The 23,885-nt window shown below is 39.1% G+C and overlaps 1 protein-coding gene across 5 annotated transcripts in view; it reads right to left on the minus strand.

Moving 5' to 3' along the window:
• LOC126354661 (myosin-11-like) overlaps positions 1-23,885 on the minus strand; it is a 273,554-nt gene that overhangs the window by 117,413 nt on the left and 132,256 nt on the right. For all 5 annotated transcript variants that reach the window (XM_050004437.1, XM_050004441.1, XM_050004439.1 and 2 more), the window contains one exon: positions 17,405-17,632. In XM_050004437.1, coding sequence (XP_049860394.1) covers positions 17,405-17,632 — 228 coding nt within the window. The remainder of the gene's footprint in view (positions 1-17,404; positions 17,633-23,885) is intronic.

A 23,885-nucleotide genomic window follows, 5' to 3' on the forward strand; every position in this document is an offset into this window, starting at 1 on the left:
ATAGACAGATAGAGGTGAGTGGATGAGGTGGATAAACAGAGGGAGGAAGACGTGGACGCAGAGAGGAAGAGGAAGAGGAAGAGTAGGAGGAGGAGGAGGAGGAAGTAAGTCTGTTTAACATATGTGTCAAGCACATATGCGGGCGAAGCCGCTGGGAAAAGCCTAGTAAATAAATAAACAAACTCCCCTCCCCACAGTGCCTCACTTGATAGCAGCTTGCCTGCTCCAAGTATTCACACTCGCACATGCCAGATCTCATGCAAGTATGAGCAAGCAAAACATCTAATTTGCAGACTACTATAGGATATTGTGAAAGTGCAATCAATCTACAAATGGTGTTGCTTACACAACACTTATGTGACCCTTCTTAAAATACTGCTAAAGTACATTATACCTATACAACATAGACATAGACACATGGTTGACGGCATATGGGAGTTTGGATCTGGCTGTGAGTCATGCATGGATAGCCAAATGATAAGGCGACCACTCATGATGAGAAGGAAATCTGTGTTTGAGTCCCGGTCCAGCACAAACTTTCATTGTCGTCATTCCATTCTAAAGCTGATTGTTGTCCTTGTTTGCAACTGCAAAAACATGTAATGTATACCACATAGGGCTAACAAGGAATACTGGGCATACAAAAAATGAGGAATTAAATGGTAGGAGATTTGTTTGTACAATGAAATAGCGTCATGAAGATGCTAAAAAGCCTGAACTGGCAGGTGCATGAAGATTGGCACCAATTATCGTGCTTACAAAGCTCCAAGAAACAGATTTACATGATAAATCTAAGAATATACCAGTAAACTATACTAATTACATTGTACATGGAAGGATCCAAACTGTCATTCTTGGTATGCACAATAAGCAAATCGAATGGGAAGAAACTCTAACAAGAAGTAAAATGGGAAATACCCTCTGACATGCACTTCATAGTGGTTTGCAGAGTATAGATGTAAATGTAAATGTTTTTACAAGTATCTCATCAACAGCTATATGTGGATTGGGCAAGTCAAAACCATCACCTACAACCTATGAACAGATTTCATCATCACAGTCATTGCAGAGCAATTGTGAGGAGTGGATGTGGCAGCATGGCTGCTGTATTGTTTAGTTCTAATGTTGCAAGAGATGTTTTTACTTAGCTCAATAAGTTCCAAAAACTCTGCTACCTGATTCAGGGTGTGTGAAAAACTATAACTGCCTTCTGTGTCTCTGTAGATGGAATCATATTTACTTTGAAATAGCTACAATTTCATTACACTTTTTGAGATTAGGCTCTTAAATTTTGCAATTAGTCCTTTAAAGAATAAATGATAAATGTTCTCAAAGTAGGCAAATCACAAAACTGTTACAAGTGCATTCTCTAATTGAAACTACAAATCTCTGGTGCATTGTTCAAGAATTTCTTTTTAAAGTTCGGTTGTAATATCATGTGTGACATTCCCACTAACAATCACTAATTTCATAGAACTCATGACACTCTATTATTATGTCTACTACTGTTTTCTGCATGTTGTTAATTATGTCATGTCATTCTTTTTTTTAACTCCACTGAAAAAAATATCTGGACGTACTTCAAAATACTTGAGATGTTCTGTAGGAAAACCTATAGTGCAGATGTTTTCAAACAGGATCTGATTATCAATGGTACCATTTATATCACCTGATCTTAAACTGGTAAAAAGTACAGAATTCCCTGCATTTGAGAATTCAGATGACTCAACCATTAATCATTATCTCTACAGCCTTTCATATGCAGCTACTGATGTTAACACTATAATAAATCATTCAGACACATATTCATAAACCTGCCTGGTTTTAAAAGTGGTATTGGCACTGCATGATTCTTCAAGCCGATGAAGCATTGTATGTTCCAGATTTGACCTACGGACAGTGTGAGAACCTTCTGTCAGATGTGAAAGAGGCAGTTGTAAGTCTCTTTCTGACTGATAGCCCAACTGCCCCTCTCCACGACAGCTCAGTAGTCTCATGATATTGGATCCTTAATGTTTGCAAGTTACTTAGACAAAATGTTCAACTTTACATAGGGTAAGTATTTATCTGGAGATTCTGTCACATTAACATGTACCAGAGTAACTCAAATCTTGTCTAGGAAAACATTTGGTTCAGGCATCTTTCTTTATTAGACTTTCTGGAATTAATTATAGTGTTCAAGAACTAAAGCCGTGATCTCTTCTGGCTGCCTTTTACAATTTGGTAATGGAGAGGAGGGAAGTACAGGAGGTAAAAACTATAGTGGGAGACCAAGGTTCAGATACATTAGCCAGGTTCAAATGGTTGTAGATCGTAGTATTTATGCAGAGACAAACATACCTGCACAGGATACGCTAAAGTGGAAAGCTCCATCAAACCAGTCTTCAGACTGAAGACCACAGCAGCAGCAGCAACAACAACAACCACAACAACAACAACCCATAGGCCACTAGATTCTCAGGAGTTAATCAGTATTTGAGTTTTTTTCCCTGCCACTCATTGCAGAGCAATTCTCTTCACACATTCAGGGTCAAGTGGTCTTTAAAGCTGATCTGAATGTTTTGAGACAGACAGCAGAGTGGTTTGCTGGATCATGTTCATAATCTAGCCCTCTCATTCCTGTACACTGTCTCAATGTTCAAAGACATGCAATAGGCTGTTTTGCATCCAGATAGCATTATGGTGCATCTGTTTCAGGAGCTTCTCTTGCACAGTGCGCAATTTGCAAAACATTTCCACATTATGAATACAGTACCTGAAAACGTCACAGGAGGGCAAACTGTTGAGCATCTCCCACAAGTCAGTTTTAAAGAAGGCAGAAGGACATATTGAGAGACTCATGGTTAGAACAACACCAAGGCAAAGCTGAAGTGCTTGATCTGACCCTTTTCCCAATTTATAAAACTTTTGGAGCCACAAGGCTCTTAACAATCTGACATGTCAGCCTGGTGGTGGCAGAACTCTTTAGTACATCACGTGCATTTAAATATTAAAAAAGGAGGAGCTCTGCACTAAAGTGTCTGTAAGAGCTTGTTGAGTAATATGATCATGAGGGTAGGGTACAGATAAGGGAACTAATTGTTGTACTATTTGATACATGGACACAAATCAAACTTATTTACATGATGGTTGTGAGGGGGAGAAGTCAGCAGTATTATTCATCACTGAAAAATGTAGCCAGTCAACATACAGTTCTCTTCTCATTCATGCTGTCTTTATGTGGTTCCCAATGAGGTGTTCAGTGTTTAAGCTACTGGAAGATGAGAAGTATGGGTTTCAAATCCATGTCCAGGCAGCCAGGTTTAAGTTTTTCGTGGCTACCTTATGTAGCACCAAGTATAAATAATATGAGAAGGAAAGTTCCCACTCACCATGTAGTGTAGATGCAGAGTCGCAGGTAGGCACAACAAAACAGACTTTCTCAATTAAAGTTTTCGGCCATTGCCCGTTGTCGACAATAGACACAGACACACAAACACGCACGCGCGCACCCACCCACCCACCCACACTCTCATGCAAACGCAACTCACACACATGACTGAGATGCAGTCGTGTGTGTGTGTGTGTGTGTGTGTGTGTGTGTGTGTGTGTGTGTGTGTGTGATTGTGTTTGTGTGTGTCTACTGTTGACAAAAGCCAATGGCCGAAAGTTTTAATTGTGAAAGTCTTTTTGTTGTGCCTATCTGGGACTCAGCATCTCTGCTATATGGTGAGTGGTAACTTTCCTTCCCATAATATTGTTACATTCCATCCTGGATTTTCCAGTGTTTGATAGATCCAAGTGTTCGATATAGTTCTCCACAGTTGTTTAATGAGCAAAGTAAGAGCACATGGACTATCAGAACAATTGTGTGATTGGATTGAAGAGTTCCTAGGTAACAGAGCGCAGCATGTCATTCTCAATGGAGAGAATTCTTCCGAAGTAAGAGTGATTTCAGGTGTGCCGCAGGGGAGTGTCGTAGGACTGTTGCTATTCACAATATACATAAATGACCTTGTGGATAACATCAGAAGTTCACTGAGGCTTTTTGCGGATGATGCTGAGGTATATCGAGAGGTTGTAACAATGGAAAATTGTACTGAAATGCAGGAGGATCTGCAGCGAATTGACGCATGGTACAGGGAATGGCAATTGAATCTCAATGTAGACAAGTGTAATATACTGCGAATACATAGAAAGAAAGATCCCTTATCATTTAGCTACAATATAGCAAGTCAGCAACTGGAAGCAGTTAATTGCATGAATTATCTGGGAATAGGCATTAGGAGTGATTTAAAATGCAATGATCATATAAAGTTGATTGTCGGTAAAGCAGGTGCCAGACTGAGATTCATTGGAAGAATCCTAAGGAAATACAATCCTAAAACAAAGGAAGTAGGTTACAGTACACTTGTTTGCCCACTGCTTCAATATTGCTCACCAGCGTGGGATCCGTACCAGATAGGGTTGATAGAAGAGAGAGAGAAGATCCAACGGAGAGCAGTGCGCTTCGTTACAGGATCATTTAGTAATTGTGAAAGCATTGCAGAGATAATAAAATCCACTGGAAGACTCTGCAGGAGAGACGCTCAGTAGCTTGGTACGGGCTTTTGTTAAAGTTTCGAGAACATACCTTCACTGAGGAGTCAAGCAGTATATTGCTTTCTCCTACGTATATCTCATGAATAGACCATGAGGATAGAATCAGAGAGATTAAAGCTCACACAGAGGCATACCGACAATCTTTCTTTCCAAGAGCACTACAAGACTGGAATAGAAGGGAGAACCGATAGAGGTACTCAAGGTACCCTCCGCCACACACCGTCAGGTGGCTTGCAGAGTATGGATGTAGATGTAATGAGAAGATTCCTTTGAAAGAACACAACCACTTTCTTCAGCCTTCTTGTCCAAAACTAGCTGGTGCTTCACCTGTAGTGACTCTGTCCTCAATGGAAATTTGTTTTACCTTAATATTCCTCCAGTTCTTTCTGAGCAGAGCATAACCTCTTAGCAAAGGGACATCAGTGTCTTTAAAACATGACTCCTGTAGATACAAACACATATGCCTCAAATATATGAAGTGCCTGTTTCTTCAAATGAATGCTGAATCCATTTACTTCCACCAGGTTATGTGGGCTATCTTACTGGTGAAATTTTATTCTGTTTTCCTTTTTCATTTCTCAGAATTAGGATGCTCCCAACAGTTAGAGGTTCTTGGGTCTCTAAGGTTGACTTCAAACTTTACAACTGCAGCAAGTGTGTCTTCATTAAATTCTATCAAATGAAAATTCAACCAAGAAAATCAATAAATTATGATGCAGAACTACTGGTCAGTACTTAATTTTCAAACGATAGCTTTTTAAAACTAACATTTCTTCCATGAGGGAGGATAGAAGAATGTTTTGGGGGAGGTTAAAAAGTATGGGCAGGTCACACATACCAAACGATGAAAGAGCCTTGCTTTCTAGACCTCCCAACCCATCCCTTTCTCCTTCCTAAGGAAGATTCTATTTGATTTATTTACTTATGAAAGAAGCATCCAAACTACAATAAATTGTAAGAAAGGGGATTTGGGACAAGAATATGTATATATTATTGTTTTAGATTACATTTTCTTGGATCAAAAGTTGACTACATCCAATGCATTTGGATTAGCCTCATGTAGATCCTCCATAGCACAGATTTCTGGACACAACTCACACTGCATTAGCTAGGTGGTAGTCTGCAGGTGTACACAGTGATAGGAAGTCTGTTCATCCAGAAAATTTCGCCTCTACATTTTCTTTGAACTTTGCAGCTTTAGAGCACAGTCTGTTGAGAGATTTCCATGTTGCCCACTCCCTGGCATGGCCGGGAGAGAATTCCTCTTTGCATGTTGGCCAATCACAGTCTTGTACACTGAAGTGTACACAGAATGTTTTTCCTGTGTTTAAGCCACTGATGAGCTGGTAAGTTGTTATACAACAGATTTATCACAGAGGTTAATTTTTTGGTTTCTCCTTTTGGGCTGCCAGTTTCCATCTGATGTGTAGTGGTATAAAGTGTCTGCGAGACAGTAGAGAGTGTATTTGGGTGTGTGCATCAGGCATCTTGTTTGATATAGGATTCATTAAGGGGTATGTCACCGACTTTGCACAGCACAACTTACACCATATCAGGCACACAAACTCTGCTGCTGAATAGGATAAAGTGGGAGCTGTAGTCCTTATCACCAAGGGCTGCAGACCCCATGTACTTACTAACAGTTTGTGAATGATGTTTCTTGCTGCAAACTCTGTTTAGTGTTTACTCTGGGTAAGTGTTTATCCAAGGTGATCCCTAGATATTTTAGAGTTGTGCAGTGTTCCTGTGGAGTGCACTCACTGGTCAGCTGCAGAGTTCTTGTACTCTGTATGCTCTTCAGGGGAAACACACATGTTCAAGTTTTGGCAGGGTTGGATTGAACTGATTGTCCTTGTAATAGGTAGAAAGTTGTTCCAGGGCTGCTGATACATAGTACTCCAAGACATCAAAGCTATTTTCTTTGGTGGTGGAAGTGTGATCATTGGCATATATAAAAATTTGAGTGTTTTGAAGAACAAGTTGGCCATTAGAACTAGTGTTATAAACAATCAGGGCAATTACACTGCCTTGTGGTAGACTATTCTTCTGTGTTTCCACCAGCTCCTCTCTTGTTGAAAGTGCAAATACAATCTTTGATTATGGAGAAGTTTTCCAGATATTCATCTCCATTTGTAGTCCTTGAGAGAACATATGGTTTCTCTAAAAGCAGTTGGTGGCTGATTGTATCATAGGCCACTGAAAGGTTGAGAAAGACAGCCCCTCCTGTTCTCAGAACCATCCTTGATGTGCTGCATTAGGTACAGTGCTTGCACTGTACAGCATTTACTTGGTCTGATACCTGTAATGGGATCAGAGACAACTTGATTTACTCTGTAAGGCAGTGGAGCAGCATTCTTAAAAGAACCATGTGCAAGTGATACAGTAGCAAATAAGCCCATAGCTTTTAGGACTGTCTTGTTCTTTATGCAGTTTTCACCCTGCATTGGATGGCTAGAGGACAAATGTAAGGATGTAGAGGCATATATCACTAGGGGTAGGATAGAAATTGCCTACAGGAAAATTAAAGAGACCTTTGGAGAAAATAGAAATACTTGTATGGATATCAAGAGCTCACATGGAAAACCAGTTCTAAGCAAAGAAGGGAAGGCAGAAAGGTGGAAGGAGTGTATAAAGGATCTATTTAAGGGCAATGTACTGTAGGGAAATATTGTGCAAATGGAAGAGGATGTAGATGAAGATGAAATGGGAGATGTGATACTGCGTGAAGAGTTTGACAGAGCACTGAAAGACCCTAGTCAAAACAAGGTCCTGGGAGTGGACAAGGTTCCATTAGAACTACTGATAGCCTTGGGAGAGCCAGCCCTGACAAAACTCTACCATCTGATAAGCAAGATGTATGAGACAGGCAAAATACCCTCATACTCGAAGAAGAATATGATAATTCCAATCCCAAAGAAAGAAAGTGTTGACAGTTGTGAAAATTACTGAACTAGCAGTTTAATAAGTCACAGCTGCGAAACACTCACACGACTTTTACAGACAAATGGGAAAACTGGTAGAAGCTGGCCTCAGTAAAGATCAGTTTGGATTCTGTAGAAATGTTGGAACATGTGAGGCAATACTGACCCTACAACTTATCTTAGAAGGTAGATTAAGGAAAGGCAAACCTACATTTCTAGCATTTGTAGACTTAGAGAAAGCTTTTGACATTGTTGACTGGAAAACTCTCTTTCAAATTTTGAAGATGTCAGGGGTAAAATACATGGAGCGAAAGGCTATTTACAATCTGTACAAAAACCAGATGGCAGTTAATAGAGGCAATGGGCATGAAAGGTAAGCAGTGGTTGAAAAGGGAGTGAGGCAGGATTGTAACCTATCTACAATGATATTGAATCTGTATATTGAGCAAAAAGTAAAGGAAACAAAACAAAAATTTGGAGTAGGAATTAAATTCCATGAAGAAGAAAAGAAAACTTTGACGTTCGCCAATGACATTGTAAACAGCATAGGACCTGGAAGAACAGCTGAATGGAATGGACAGTGTCTTGAAAGGAGGTTATAAGATGAACATCAACAAAAGCAAAACAAGGATAATGGAATGTAGTTGAATTAAACCAGGTGATAGTGAGGCTATTAGATTAGGAAATGAGACTCTTAAAGTAGTAGAGCAAAATAATAGATGATGGTAGCCATGTATGGAATTGAAAGATGGACAATAAATAGTTTAGACAAGAAGAGAATAGAAGCTTTCAAAATGTGGTGTTACAGAAGAATGCTGAAGATTAGATGGGTAGATCATGTAACTAATGGGGAGGTGCTTTATAGAATTGGTGCGAAAAGGAATTTGTGGCACAACTTGACTAGAAGAAGGGATCGGTTCGTAGGACACTTTCTGGGGCATCAAGTGATCACCAATTTAGTGTTGGAGGGAAGCGTGGAGGGTAAAAATCATAGAGGGAGACCAAGAGATGAATACAATAAGCAGATTCAGAAGGAAGTAGGTTCTAGTAGTTATTCGGAGATGAAGAGGCTTGCACAGGATAGAGCAGCATGGAGACCTGCATCAAACCAGTCTCTGGAATGAAGACAACAACAACAACAACACTGCAATCACTTGACATTTTCTATAGATTTGTGAAATTTTGCCAGTCTTCATGCAGTTTCAACACCTATCTTTTTGTACAAGGAGGCACAAAAATATAAATTAAAAAAAAAATGAGAGGGCGCTGCCATTTGTAGATTTAGTACAGAGTTCACCCACAAGATGGAGTTAGTAGACACCTTCACGAAACAACTGTGCAGACGGTGTCAGTGTGTAGAGGAACGTGCGAGCGTAGGGTGTTTCTCTGACTCTTTGGTTTTTTTTCCACTGGCAAAGTCATTAAGCAATCTTTAAAAGATCAAAGAATGTGTGTGAAATTCTGTTTCTTGCTCAAAAAATCAGGAATGGAGACCCAGCATACACTTAAAGAGGCTTTCCAGATGGATGCTATGAGCCACACATAAGTTTTCAACTGATATGAACACTTTCAACTTGACAAGATGAATAATGTAGATGAATCTTTCACCAAAAGGAGCAAAATATCGGAGGAACTCATGCAGGTGACTTCTGTAGCTGAGGTCACAAGATGGTGGGTGTGAGTCAGAGTGTTATTGTCTGTATCTGTACCTCTGCTAGCCATCTCTGCAGATTGTCATTACGTAGAGATATTGTACTTTATGCCTCCACACAACTACTTTAAACCATTCCTAAATGTGTAAATGGGTGAAAGTTTCCAAACTAGAGCATCAAGTCTGTGAAATTTGATGAATGATGCAATCGGAAGCATAGAGAATAATATAGTCTGGCAGCAGGGCTGGCCCTTGCATTTGAACAGTTGGAGTTTTATAGCCCTCTGCTACCCCGAGGAAACAGCAGATCACAGGAAATGTATGCAGTTAGAAAGCAGTCAGCTGAGCTAGAGCTGTGGCAGTATTTATGAAACTCTGCAAGAAAAGCACAGTGGTTCCTGCACAAGGGTTTGAGTCAACGAAAACATGCCCCAACACCACCGCCTCACCTGATGTCAATAGGCAATGCTTACGTGGAGATCGTGTAAAGCAGTTTCAGCAAAGTTTATTCAAAAGTTTTTTTTTGCAACTCCTGGGCAGTCTTGTAAAATTGTAGAATGGCCACAAGAAGCCAACAATTAGTTCCTCTTTCACATGATGTCACTTAGGAAATAAGTGATCTCAACATAACCGAAGCTGACTTCAGTGGCATTGATGTTTTCAGTCCTGATATTTACTCCACTGTCACTATGAGTGATGCCAAAATGCCTTAATAATTGCCTATTTTGAGATCAGTAGATCAAGTAAAAATGGAACCAGTTGTACTCAAGGTGAGTAATTTAGTAGCTAATGGTACTGATGACACATAATAACAGAATCCCCTGTAGAGAAACTGTCTTGGATGTCATAACCATTGGGCAATATGTTTTGATGTTGTCTTTGTACGTGCTGTCAGTTCTTTCAAGGCAGACTTGAATAAGGACAATGTCACTTTAAATGCAAACATAAAGACAGATTGATAATGCATGAATACGTTTCAGTCGAAATTACTGACAAGTCAAATGCACGCACACAAATCGGAGCACAACATTGAAAGAAAGTTGAAAGTGGATGCAAATGCTTATCACACCTTTACTGAATATAGAGGGAAAGCAGACAACACAGGAGGATACCATGTGTAAAGAGTTATCTAGTAAGAGCACTAACATTATGCAAGAACAGTGAATTAGTTTTCATGACCTTGTAGAGTAGGTGAATCATGCACTTGAAGTGGAAAGTGCATGTCATTCCAAAGTGTTCATCTAGAGCATAATACTGGTGCTGGTGAGAAATTATCTGAAATTAACCAGGAAATTCAACAGCTGTTACAAAAAATTATTAGTATTCACATGTTGTCTCAGCAGAAGTTGCATTTACAAGATCTGTTAAGTCCAGTTACTTTGATCCATAAGGGACAGTGAATCTGAAGGCATTTACACAAGAGTTTATTGATGTGCCACTGGTATCTTGGCCAGGACACAAACAGATTTCTTTTACACTGAGACATCTGAATAGACACACAGTTTATTGGATGAACGATATTTTCAATGCCTGCTCTGACATTAAATAGTTTCATAACAAATTTCTTCATGAATACTGGACAACATAAATTCAGTGGGAATTATCAGTGGTTATCAATAACAGCTGAACTGTGGTACAGCGAAAAGATTTTGTGGGTACTGATGGACACACCTTAAATACACTGACAGAGGCATTGACACTGAAGTCTTTGCTGCCAGTTCTGAGAGAATGTTACATCCCTCAGCAGTTTGTTATTGCACCCTGGAATGATTAGAATAATTACATAAGATTCTTAGAACTAGTAAAATGGCTGCACGTACATGATGGGCAACATATGAAAACCAACAAAGTCAAGATCGTATCCGGCGAATTCATATCAGCAGAGGCAATTCACCAACCTGAGGTTGTGTGCAATGTAATGGTAAGCATTGGCTGACAACTGAATACCAAAATGAAGCAGCTAAACTAAGTCATGTCTTGGTATGGGATCAACTAAAGACAATGGAATCTGAGGTCCAAATGCATGTTTTGGATGTAAAAAATGAAGGAAAATGTTTTCAACTAAATGAAATGGGCAAAATTGTGACATCTTGATTAACCTTGATGTTCAGAGTTGTGCATGGAGTGATACCAGCAGCTCATGCTTTGCGCAGTTCCACTAACCACGACACTTCTGACAAAACAAAATCAGATGTTACTTTCAGTATTGTAATGATATTTAATGAATGGGAACAAATTGCCGCCAAATGTAGTGTCGCCGAAAGAGTGAATTTAAATGGACCACCAATTTATCAGTGTGGACCGGCTACTAGAGGCAGCCACAAGCAAGCATCCACATGGTACGGTCTCTGCTGCACTGTCTGCTGGCGACTCGTGCCTATATACATGCAGAGCAGTGCTCACTCACCCTCACTACGTTGTTTTAATTTGTAACGTCACATCAGTTGTTCTGTGTATTGCTTATGTTGCACCTTCTGTATGATTCTTTTGTCTTGTTATGTATGGAGTCAGGAGAGGCTTATTTCCGTTATTGTTCAGAGGTTTATGAATAAAAACATATTTGTGTTACTTGGATCTGTTTTGTGTATTACTTTTTTTACTACATAACAGGTGATGAGTTTGGAACAGCTACCATACGTGAAGTCTTTGAGTGTGTTCTCATTAGGTTTAGTCATTATGGACACTGTGCAGAATGCCTGATTGAACAGCTTTCTTCAGCAGTGACCACTCTGTCGGCTTCCATTAACAAACAGGGTACCATTCCATCAGTCTATCTTCCGACTTTTCACTGCATGATGATTCAGCCGAGATTTGGGAAGTATACGAAAAAAGACTCAGACAGCATTTTTGGCTTTTGGCATGACAGACCCAAATTTGTGCAAAGCCTTATTCCTCCCATGTATCAATCAATTACTGTGTCAGTGTGCCTCTTTATGACAACCAGCATCTGTTACTTTTGATCATATGTGCAATTTATTGTCTAACTACCATCATGTGTCATAGCAGTGTGAGGTGAATTCTTCTGAAACTGCCAGAAACCAAACCAGTCATACAGGGCCTGGACAGACAAACTTTAGGGCCTTAGTCCCAAGTGTCAATTCGTTACTGATGCCAATAATGACTCTTACGTATACTCTATGGTGAACAACGTAGTTATCTGTTTAGTTCTGGGAAAATAAGTGTGCCAGAAGGCTTTACTCTGTGAAAAACCTCTGCTGGCAGAAGTTCTGCAGGTAGCACAATCTTTTTAAGTTTATCAGGCAGTGGGCGACCAAACTGAAGTGTGGAGCAATGTGGCAGTAATCACAAGCTGTGCCCATTAGGACAACAGATAGCTTGCGGCAGTAAACATGCAGGCCCGGCGCCAAGCAGACCAAGGCCAGCCCATAAAGCTGTGACTGCCATGCACCAGCATCAGCGTTCTCTGCTAATGTCTCATCCTTTCTGTTTTGTCCAGCACAAACATTCAGCATGCTCTAAGTGCTAGGCTACTCATAAATGCTTGCCAGAAGAAACACCGCATTGTCACTGTGTGTCATTTGCAGAAGGTTGTTCAGGATATGGACACGGATGTAAACTGTGTGACTCCAATGCTTATGACTTTTCTCAAGTTGTTTATCAAGTCAAGTGTGTTTTGTCAAGTGCTCTGGCTACAGGTCGACACAGGAGCTGCAGTGACATTATTGAATTCTCAAACCTATGTAAGTTAGGCCCATCGCTACTGACACGAGCTATACAGAAGCTGTTGAGTTATAACAAACAGAACACTGCAATGTTGGGACAATTTGTGGCATTAACCTCATAAAAGTCAATGGTTTGTTCCATTACATTCTTGGTGGTCACTGATGCTGCTCTTGCGAACTTGTTTGGGATGGACACATTTCAGGAATTTGAATTTTCTATCACTGACACAGTTCACCTTGTGCCTGTTCAGGTACTGTATTCACAACTGGGAACACTATGTGAGGAGTTTTTGGACTTGTTTTGGAAGGTACACATTGTGCTACGAATTTTCTTTGAAATTCATGGCTCGACCTCATTTTTGTCGTGTGCATCCTATTCCTGTCACCTGAAAGACCAAGTGAAAGCAGAATTGGACAGACTTAAATCTCTAGGAGTAGTGCAACCTGTTATGGCTAGTCAACAATCGTCTTTGTTGGTTGTAGTTCGGAAGCCATTGCGGAAACTTGCCTCCTACGTTCGTGGAGAATTGTGACAGTTGGTTCCACAAGGCATTTTTGTAACCTTTGCCCACGCTGCTGCTTTGAGAGAATTTGCTGGTACAAGCCATTACCAGGGGATGTCATGCGGAATCTTCCCTTGTGCTCCTTGATGCAATTATATGTATTTACACTACTTTTAGTTGCCTTAGTATGTATCCCAGTGGTTCTGTCTGTTATCCTGTATTTGCCACAGTAATGAATGATGTTGTCATGTTGCAAAGGGAGATGGCTTTTGCATTTTATACGCGTACTTGGCTTGCTAAAGCTAACTTTTGATTGATGATGTGCATTTGAGCATTCATCTGAGTCATTCACACCACAATTTTTGGGCAACTAGCCCAGTCAATTTCTTCAGATGTTGCGAACTGTACCTACACATCATTGTTGCCTAGATTCCAATCAGACTGTAAAGTATTGTTAGTTGCATACCATTATTTACAGGCAAGTTTTACTAATGGCATCCATTATGCCCTTTGATAGCCACCTGTTTTTCAGGGACTGGCACTGTTATTCAGTGAAATGAATGTTCAGTGAAATGCATGCTCTTTCAGTGTTTTCCAACTCTGATGGATGAGACGACTAGAGAGATCTTAATAAACTGACTGCTGGCCCCCAAGCTTTTTCTAAAGTGAAACCCTCATCCTAGTTTATTTGGTTTTCTGAAACTTTTACTTCAATAGACTCTGTAATTATGCCATCCTACAAAGTTATTGTTTGCACCACATTATTGCTGATTGCATTTCATTTCATGATTGTATTCAAGTTATAACAGTACTAGCATTGCAGTCTTACTACAAGTCCTTGGTGGCACACGCAAAAGTGAAGTCTCATGTCCTGAAATTGCTTTAGTCGACTCTCTCACTGTTCAGTGACAGATACAATTTATATTCTTCCACATTTATTCAAATTAAATCACATTTGAGCAATGACAGTTTCCACAACGTTTTTTCATATAATCAGCAGTTTTTATTGTTTTGTAAAATCAGCAGTTTGTTGACAATAATTTGACTAGTAACACTCATTTGAGCAGTCCACTTTTCCCCTAGATAATAAAAGTAAGTGACCAAATGTAATGGGTTTGAGACAGTGGCAATATTTTTACAGCACACTTTCGCAAACAAGTTCTGACTAATGAATATCACAAAGATATTATTAAGCCCATAGTCAATGAACACAATACTCAGATGGTAATGTGACTGATGCAGAAAATTTAATGAAATAATTAAAGACCAAGTGATACGAGGTGCATTCAAGTTCTAAGGCCTCCGATTTTTTTTCTAGTTAACTACTCACCCGAAATCAATGAAACTGGCATTACTTCTCGACGTAATCGCCCTGCACATGTACACATTTTTCACAACGCTGACGCCATGATTCCATGGCAGCGGCGAAGGCTTCTGTAGGAGTCTGTTTTGACCACTGGAAAATCGCTGAGGCAATAGCAGCACGACTGGTGAAAGTGCGGCCACGGACAGTGTCTTCCATTGTTGGAAAAAGCCAAAAGTCACTAGGAGCCAGGACAGGTGAGTAGGGAGCATGAGGAATCACTTCAAAGTTGTTATCACATACAAACTGTTGCTTAACGTTAGCTCGATGTGCGGGTGCGTTGTCTTGGTGAAACAGCACACGCGCAGCCCTTCCCAGACGTTTTTGTTGCAGTCCAGGAAGGAATTTGTTCTTCAAAACATTTTTGTACGATGCACCTGTTATCGTAGTGCCCTTTGGAACGCAATGGGTAAGGATTACGCCCTCGCTGTCCCAGAACATGGACACCATCATTTTTTCAGCACTGGTGGTTACCCGAAATTTTTTTGGTGGCGGTGAATCTGTGTGCTTCCATTGAGCTGACTGGTGCTTTGTTTCTGGATTGAAAAATGGCTTCCAAGTCTCATACATTGTCACAACCGATGAAAAGAAAGTCCCATTCATGCTGTCATTGCGCGTCAACATTGCTTGGCAACATGCCACACGGGTAGCCATGTAGTCGTCCGTCAGCATTCGTGGCACCCACCTGGATGACACTTTTTGCGTTTTCATGTCGTCATGCAGGATTGTGTGCACAGAACCCACAGTAATGCCAACTCTGGAGGCGATCTGTTCAACAGTTATCCGGCGATCCCCCAAAACAATTCTCTCCACTTTCTCGATCATGTCGTCAGACCGGCTTGTGCGAGCCCTAGGTTGTTTCGGTTTGTTGTCACATGATGTTCTGCCTTCATTAAACTGTCGCACCCACGAAAGCACTTTTGACACATTCATAACTCCATCACCACATGTCTCCTTCAACTGTCGATGAATTTCAATTGGTTTCACACCAAGCAAATTCAGAAAACGAATTATTGCACGCTGTTCAAGTAAGGAAAACGTCGCCATTTTAAGTATTTAAAACAGTTCTCATTCTCGCTGCTGGCGGTAAAATTCCATCTGCTGTACGGTGCTGCCATCTCTGGGACGTATTGACAATGAATGTGGCCTCATTTTAAAACAATGCGCATGTTTCTATCTCTTTCCAGTCCGGAGAAAAAAAAATCGGAGGCCTCAGAACTTGAATGCACCTCGTATGTTGACAAAATGATTACTGATTGCACAATAATTTTCATCAACCCTGTTTACATGAGGTGACCAAGAGACGTTAACTAGGCGAAAGCTAGATATGGACTTCATTACAGCACAGTAACTTTCATCAACCCTGTTTACATGAGCTGACCAAGAGATGTTAACTAGGTGAAAGCTAGATATGGACTTCATTACATAGATGTTATTGGATTGAATGCTAGCAATAGACTCATTTTCTCAAAGTTAAAATTTATGGGTGCCACTCTATTGAAACAAGTAGTTATTTTGTTTAACTGTGTGCCAGGTATATATGAAAATTGAAGGTACTATTTGATTGATACACTGAATACCTATATTGCAGTTTACTGAATTTCATGTATAATTCTCAGTTTGATAATTTCTCTAATTTACTCAGTTTCTTAATTAGTGGCTTATTTGGATGACCAAATTCACTACCCAATTCAGAAAAATTAGGGCAATGAAAGTATAATGGCAAATCTGGGAAATAAACAAATTTAAAAGCTCAAATAATGAAAGCAATTTCACGGGGTGTTAAAAATTTAAGTATGAATAATTCCTTAGTTATTATATTTTTGGAAAAAGTAAACTGATTGTTGGGAAGAGTAAAATAAAGTTATCCAGTGAGCTAGTACTTTTTATGGATAAACAGTTATTAGCCAAGAGCATTTTCATGATCAACAGGTATGGGAACAACTTCAATTACTAATTTACCTTTAAGAAAAATATTATATGGAAAATTAATTATTTAATTGGGATTAGCAGCATGTAAATAATACAGTGTACTATGAGTATTAATAAAGTACTGCTTAGATAGGAATTTTGACATTTAAAGTAAATAAGCTATATCTGCTATCTGCCCAATAATTAATAAAAACATTCGTTACCTAAAGGAATAGACCGATGACCGTAGCAGTCTGGTCCCTTTAATCCCCCAAAAACCAACCAACCAACCTAAAGGAACAAAATGGCAGAAAAATGAGTAATTCCATCTTCTTACGTTTCAAAGTCAGTGATTGGCACAATTGACTACTCTGTCATTTCAGCAGCACAAAAGACAGGAAACCACTGACATTCTGACAGTGCAACGTTGCATGATTGCAAACAGCTACTCCATTCATTCACTAAATGTGAGGTGTGGGAATATACTAAATGCCATGAAAGAATTTACAGAACTCTATGTATGAGAGTATCTCATGTCTGTAAACAACCTAAACTGGTTTATCTGATAAGAACAAAGTTACTCATAAAATTACAAAAACCTGTTATAAAGGTGTATTATGAAACATTTTGTATTTGGGAACGTGACAAGACACCAAGAGATTATAAGGAAAGTGTTAATCTAACTGTAGTGCACACACATGTATGAAGGTATCATCGTCTGCCTATGCAATACTTTTGCACGTCACAAACATTTTTTCATGTCATTTAACATCTCTCGCTGTGATATTTACCTTAATATTTTTACTGCAATCCATCTCCTTCTTTTTAATAGCTTGTTCAATATCCTTTATTTTTGTTTCAAGCTCACTCTTCAGATAATTTTTCTCGGCAGTTTTTGTGGTTACAGACTGAATGGAGAGGTTGAGAGCTTCTGTGACTTTTTCAAGCTGGTTACTCATTTCCTTCATCGAGTTCAATTTCTCAAGTCCAGCAGATATAGCAGCTTGCAGTTCTGCAGCCTATTAAAAATACAATTTATGAAAACATAAGAACATGAAATATGTTTAGCTTATCAACAACATAACTTTGTCCACATTTTCTGTTAATTAATAGAGATAGAATAAAAACAAAAGGAACGTTAGAACAAATATTTACAAAACAGTGATGATGTGGTGGAACATGACAGTCAATGTCAAGCAACGGAAAATCCAGGAAGGAAAGTAACAATATTATGAGAAGGAAAGTTGCCACTCGCCATATAGTGGAGGTGCTGAGTTGCAGATAGGCACAACAAAAATATTTTCACACTAACAGGTTTTGGCCAATGGCCTAGACAAAGGCCATTGGCCAAAAGCTATAAGTGTGAAAATCTTTTTGTTGTGACTATCTGCGACTCAGCATCTCTGCTATATGGTGAGTGGCAATTTTCCTTCCCATAATGTTATTATGACAAGAAATGTCATTTACAAAAAGGGTAGTACTTTAGAGTGCTGTTAATAACAACAGTTCTCCCCCCTGACACTATAAAGCAAGTGTAAATGAATAAATAAATTAGTGTTATTGGAGAAAAGTTAGTACAGAAAAGGAAGCATACAACTAAAACTATACCATTTTCAAGCTTTTCATAATTATATCCAGAAAAATTACAAAAGTCTAAGCTCTAATGTACATTAAAAACACAGTATGATATTTTTGTATCATGAAGTGTACCCTTTCTTCTACATCTTTGTGATGAGTATTGTGGTGTCACCGTCGGACACCACACTTGCTAGGTGGTAGCCTTTAAATCGGCCGCGGTCCGGTAGTATACGTCGGACCCGCGTGTCGCCACTATCAGGGATTGCAGACCGAGCGCCGCCACACGGCAAGTCTAGAGAGACTTCCTAGAACTCGCCCCAGTTGTACAGCTGACTTTGCTAGCAATGGTTCACTGACTTCTACGCTCTCATTTGCCAAGAGGATAGTTAGCATAGCCTTCAGCTACATTATTTGCTATGACGTAGCAAGGCGCCAGTATCCGTACTATTGATATTGTGAATCATGTACCATAAAGAGCGACGTTCTCCATTAATGGATTAAAGTTAAATATTCCACCAGGTACGTCCGTTTTTCTCAATTCTAATTCCCTTGTCATGTTCCAGACCTCACATCAGCCTGTGTGAGCTAAAATGAGTGCATTTCGGCCTCCTTCAGTTACAAGGTGTTGGCTCTCCTGCCAACCACAACAAGTATGTTGTGGCCACTCCCACTTACAAGATGACAACAGCCAGTTTCAATGGGCTCCATATATACATTTCTGGTTAGATGACTTACAGGCACCCTATCAAACTTAGACTGGCCAACTATATCATGTATATGTCTGGGACTATTAGGATCTGCAGCTAAATTATAGCAATCAACATCAATGCAGTTAGGTAACTCTGTGGTAAGTAACTATCAATGAGTGGCTTCAGCTGGCCATGGCATTCCTGAACAAAGTCATGGACTCTCCTCACAGCCAAACTAGCCATTACTGAGGCATAGCGTCTCCAGTGGAGGACTAATTTTTTGTCTAGTGCACTTCTTTTTCTTTCCATTTTGAATGTATGTCCTTCTCCTGAATCAGTTTGTTTTCTTCTTTTTTCTCTTTTCTTTTTTCCTCAGGCCAGCCCTGAATCTGAAGTGAATATGGCATAGTCCATACTATCCTTGACCTCTTACTTCTTTTCTGGTGATTCTCCCTTCCTCCTGACACAAAGCGGGTTACTATTAGGCTGTCCAACCCATCAGTCTTGCTGAAAATGTAACAATTTTCTGTACATAATTTTTCATTTTTAAAATTATATCTTTTCAAACAAATCAAATTAAACTGGGACAAAGATAATTTATAAATGATTGAGCTTCAAAAAATAGCAGGAAAATGACTACAAAGCATAAACACACTACCTGTGATTTTGAATTAAGTGCAATTATAATTTTTGAAAGGCAGTCAGATGACTAAAAATGTCATAAGAGAGCACAGAAATTACCACAGTGTTATACAGATGGAGTAATCAGCATGTCATGAAGTAAGCACGTCAAAATTTCCTGCTATGATACAATATTTCTTTTTTCCTGCAACAGTGCTATTATCAACAGTACTTTCTTGATTTTAAGTTTTCAGAGAGTGAATTTATCTTATTTAACAGTGACATTTTCACTGACATTTTTTAGTTATATTCTGGCACTAGATGCATCTCAAAATAAATGAAACATTATCCATTTGTTGATTTAATTTTGTTCATATAAAGTAAGAAACTTAAAATTTGAATTATAGAAAAATACACAATTAATCTCTGCTAATAGTATGTCTGCCAGTTTAAAAATGTTTATCCAAAATTCCTATGAGAACTTTTATCAGGTTTTCGCTACAAGTTGAGTACAGCTTGGGGCATTATATAGGCTATAATTTATCAAAATCAAGTCATGGGAAAAAACATAACGTAACTGAAAGTTTTATCCATACTAGTATTATGAATGTAAAAGTAGCTCTGTCTGTTACATTTTCATAACCAATTCACTAAATCAATTTATATGTAACTTGTTACAGAGAAGTTAGAACCCCGAGAAAGAACACAGCCTACTTTAGAATTGTGTAGTACAAGTTACTTATTGACCTGAAGAATATTATCTAATTACGGAAAAAAAATTTACACTTTGCAAAAGCTATTTAGTCTTGATCTTTATCATGAAAATCCTTTTTTGATTGATATGTGCTGTTGTTGTTGTGGTCTTCAGTCCAAAGACTGGTTTACTGCAACCTACATCCTTCTGAATCTGCTTAGTATATTCATCTCCCTCTATGATTTTTACCCTCCCTGCTTTCCTCCAATACTAAATTGGTGATCCCTTGATGCCTCAGAATTTGCCCTACTAACTGATCCCTTCTTCTAATCAAGTTACACCACAAATTCCTCTTCTTCCCAATTCTATTCAGTGCCTCCTCATTAGTTATGTGAGCTACCCATCCAATCTTCAGCACTCTTCTGTAGCACCACATTTCAAAAGCTTATATTCTCTTCCTGCCTACACCGTTTATCGTTTATGTTTCACTTCCATACATGGCTACACTCGACACAAATACTTTCAGAAAAGACTTTCTGACACTTAAATCTATACATGATGTTAACAAAGTTCTCTCCTTCAGAATCATTTGCCTTGCCATCGCCAGTCTACATTTTGTGCTTTCTCTACTTCAACCATCATCAGTTATTTTGCTCCCCAAATAGCAAAACTCATCTACTACTTTAAGTGTCTCATTTCCTAATCTAATTCACTCAGCATTGCCCTATTTAATTTGACTACATTCTATTATCCTCGTTTTGCTCTTTTTGATGTTCATCTTGTATCCCCATTACAAGACACTGTGCATTCCATTCCACTGTTCTTCCAAGACCTTTACTGTATCTGACACAATTACAATGTCATCGACAAATATCTAGGTATTTATTTTTTCTCCTTGGATTTGAATTCCTACACCAAATTTTTCTTTTATTTCCTTTACTGCTTGCTCAATATAGAGACTGAATAACATTGGGAATAGGCTATGGCCCTGTCTCCCTCAACTCTAATAATTGCCATCTGGTTTCTGTACAAACTGTAAATAGCCTTTTGCTCCCTGTATTTTACCCCTACCATGTTCAGAATTTGAAAGAGGGTATTCCAGTCAGCACTGTTGAAAGCTTTCTCTCTAAGTCTACAAATGCTATAAATGTAGGTCTCCATTCCTTAAACTCTCTTCTAAGGAAGTCATAGGTCAGTATTCCATCGTGTGTTCCTGCATTTCTATGAAATCCAAACTGGTCTTCCCCGAGGCCAGCTTCTACCAGTTTTTCCATTCATCTGTAGAGAATTCGTATTAGTATTTTGCAATCATTAATAATTAAAATGATAGTTCAGTGATTCTCACACCTGTCAGCATCTGCTTTCTGTGGAACTAGAATTATTATTTTCTTCTTGAGGTCTGAGGATATTTCGCCTGTGTCATACATCTTGCTCACCAGATGGAAGTTGTCTACTCCCGGGGCGATGCTTCAACTTTCACTGCTCTGTCAAATTCTTCATGCAGTATATATCTCCCACCTCATATTCATCTACACACCCTTCCATTTCCATAATATTACCCTGAAATACATCGCCCTTGTACAGACCATCTATACCCTCATTCCACCTTTCTGCTTTTCCTTCTTTTTTTAGAGCCAGTTTTCCATCTGAGCTCTTGATATTTATGCAGGTGGTTCTCTTTTCTCTAAAAGTCTCTTTAATTTTACTGTAGGCGGCATCTATCTTACCCATAGTGATAGATGCTTCTACATCCTTACATTTGTACACTAGCCATTCCTGCTTAATTATTTTGCACCTCCTGTCAACCTCATTCTTGAGATGTTTGCATTCTTTTTTGCCAGCCTCGTTTATTGCATTTTTATATTTTCTCCTTTCATCAATTAATTTCTATATCTCTTGTGTTACCCAAGGATTTTTGCTAGCCCTTGTCTTTTTACCTACTTCATCCTCTGCTTCCTTCACTATTTCATGTCTCAGAGCTACCCATTCCTCTTCTACTGTATTCCTTTCCACTGTACTTATCAATTGTTCTCTAATTGCTCCCTATGAAACTCTCTACAATCTCGGGTTCTTTCAGTTGATCCAGGTCCCTTCTCCTTAAATTGCTACCTTTTTGCAGTTTCTTCAGTTTTAAGCTACAGTTCATAACCAATAAATTGTGGTCAGAGTCCATAACTATCACTGGAAATATCTTACACTTTAAAACCTGGTTCCTAAATATATGTCTTACCATTATATAATCAATCTGAAACCTTCTCGTGTCCCGAGTCTCTTCCACGTATATGACCTTCTTTCATGATTCTTAAACCAACTGTTCGTGATGATTATGTTATGCTCTACGCAAAATTCTACCAGGTGGCTTCCTCTTTCATTCCTTACCCCCAGTCCATATTCACCTACTACTTTTATTTGTCTTGCTTTTCCTTCTCTTCCTTTTCCTGCTATTGAATTCGAGTCCCCCATGACCCTTAAATCTTAATCTCCATTAACTATCTATCATACATTTCTTTAATCTTTTCATCATCTGCAGAGCTAGTTTGCATATAAACTTGTACTACTGTGTGGGTGTGGGTTTTGTGTCTATCTTGGCTACAATAATGTGTTCACTATGCTGTTTGCAGTAGCTTATTTGTGTTTCTATTTTTTATTCATTATTAAACCTACTACTGTATTACCTCTATTTGATTTTGTACTTTTAACCCTGTATTCACCTGATCAGAAGTCCTGTTCCTCCAGTCACCAAACTTCACTAATTCCCAATATAACTAACTTTAAGCTATCCATTTCCCTTTTTTAAATTTTCTATTCTACCTGCCTGATTAAGGGATCAGATATTCCACACTTCAGTCCTTAGAACACCAGTTTTCTTTCTTGTGATAACGACATCCTCCTGCTAGTCCCCACCCAGAGATCGAAATGGAGGACTTCTTTACCTCTGGAATATTTGACACAAAAGGATTCCATCATCAATAACAACACTGTACAGATGCATGCCCTTGGGAAAAATTACAGCTGTAGTTTCCCCTTACTTTCAGCTGTTTGCAGAACCAGCACAGCAAGGCCATTTTGATTGGTGTTACAAGGCCACTTCAGTCAATCATCCAGACTGTTGTCCCTGCAACTACTGAAAAGGCTTCTGCCCCTCTTCAGGAACTACATGTTTGTCTGACATCTCAACAGATACCCATCAGTTGTGGTTGCACGGCACAGCTAACTGTATCGCTGAGGCACACAAGCCTCCCCACCAATGGTAAGACCCATGGTTCATAGGGATGGTAGGGTGTGGATATGTGCTACATGATACAATAAAAAGTAGTGAAGACAATGCTTATGCCATCTTCAGTGTGTTTAATACAAACTTCCACACTAATTATTGCATAATTTACATGCTGTATTGTTCTTTCGAAAGAACAATGCATAGATGCCCGTTACTGCCTGTAACTCTCTGTAAAAATTGATCAGCAGCAATGTTGCACACGCCAGCACATCATGTGTTGGGAATCTTGGAAGGGGGGAGAGCAAGGCATACTTCATCAGCTATGCTTACCCAAACAGTCAGGCACATGAGGGCAGCTGATGCTATTGCATGTGCAGTAGCTTACTTATTCACCATAATTCATCACAACAAAACTGCTGATATGCAAGTGCAGCTGTGGGTAACAGCTAGTGTAAAATACTATTAATGAAGTC

Source organism: Schistocerca gregaria, chromosome 3 (genome assembly GCF_023897955.1).
Source record: "Schistocerca gregaria isolate iqSchGreg1 chromosome 3, iqSchGreg1.2, whole genome shotgun sequence".
Classification (NCBI taxonomy): Eukaryota; Metazoa; Arthropoda; class Insecta; order Orthoptera; family Acrididae; genus Schistocerca; species Schistocerca gregaria.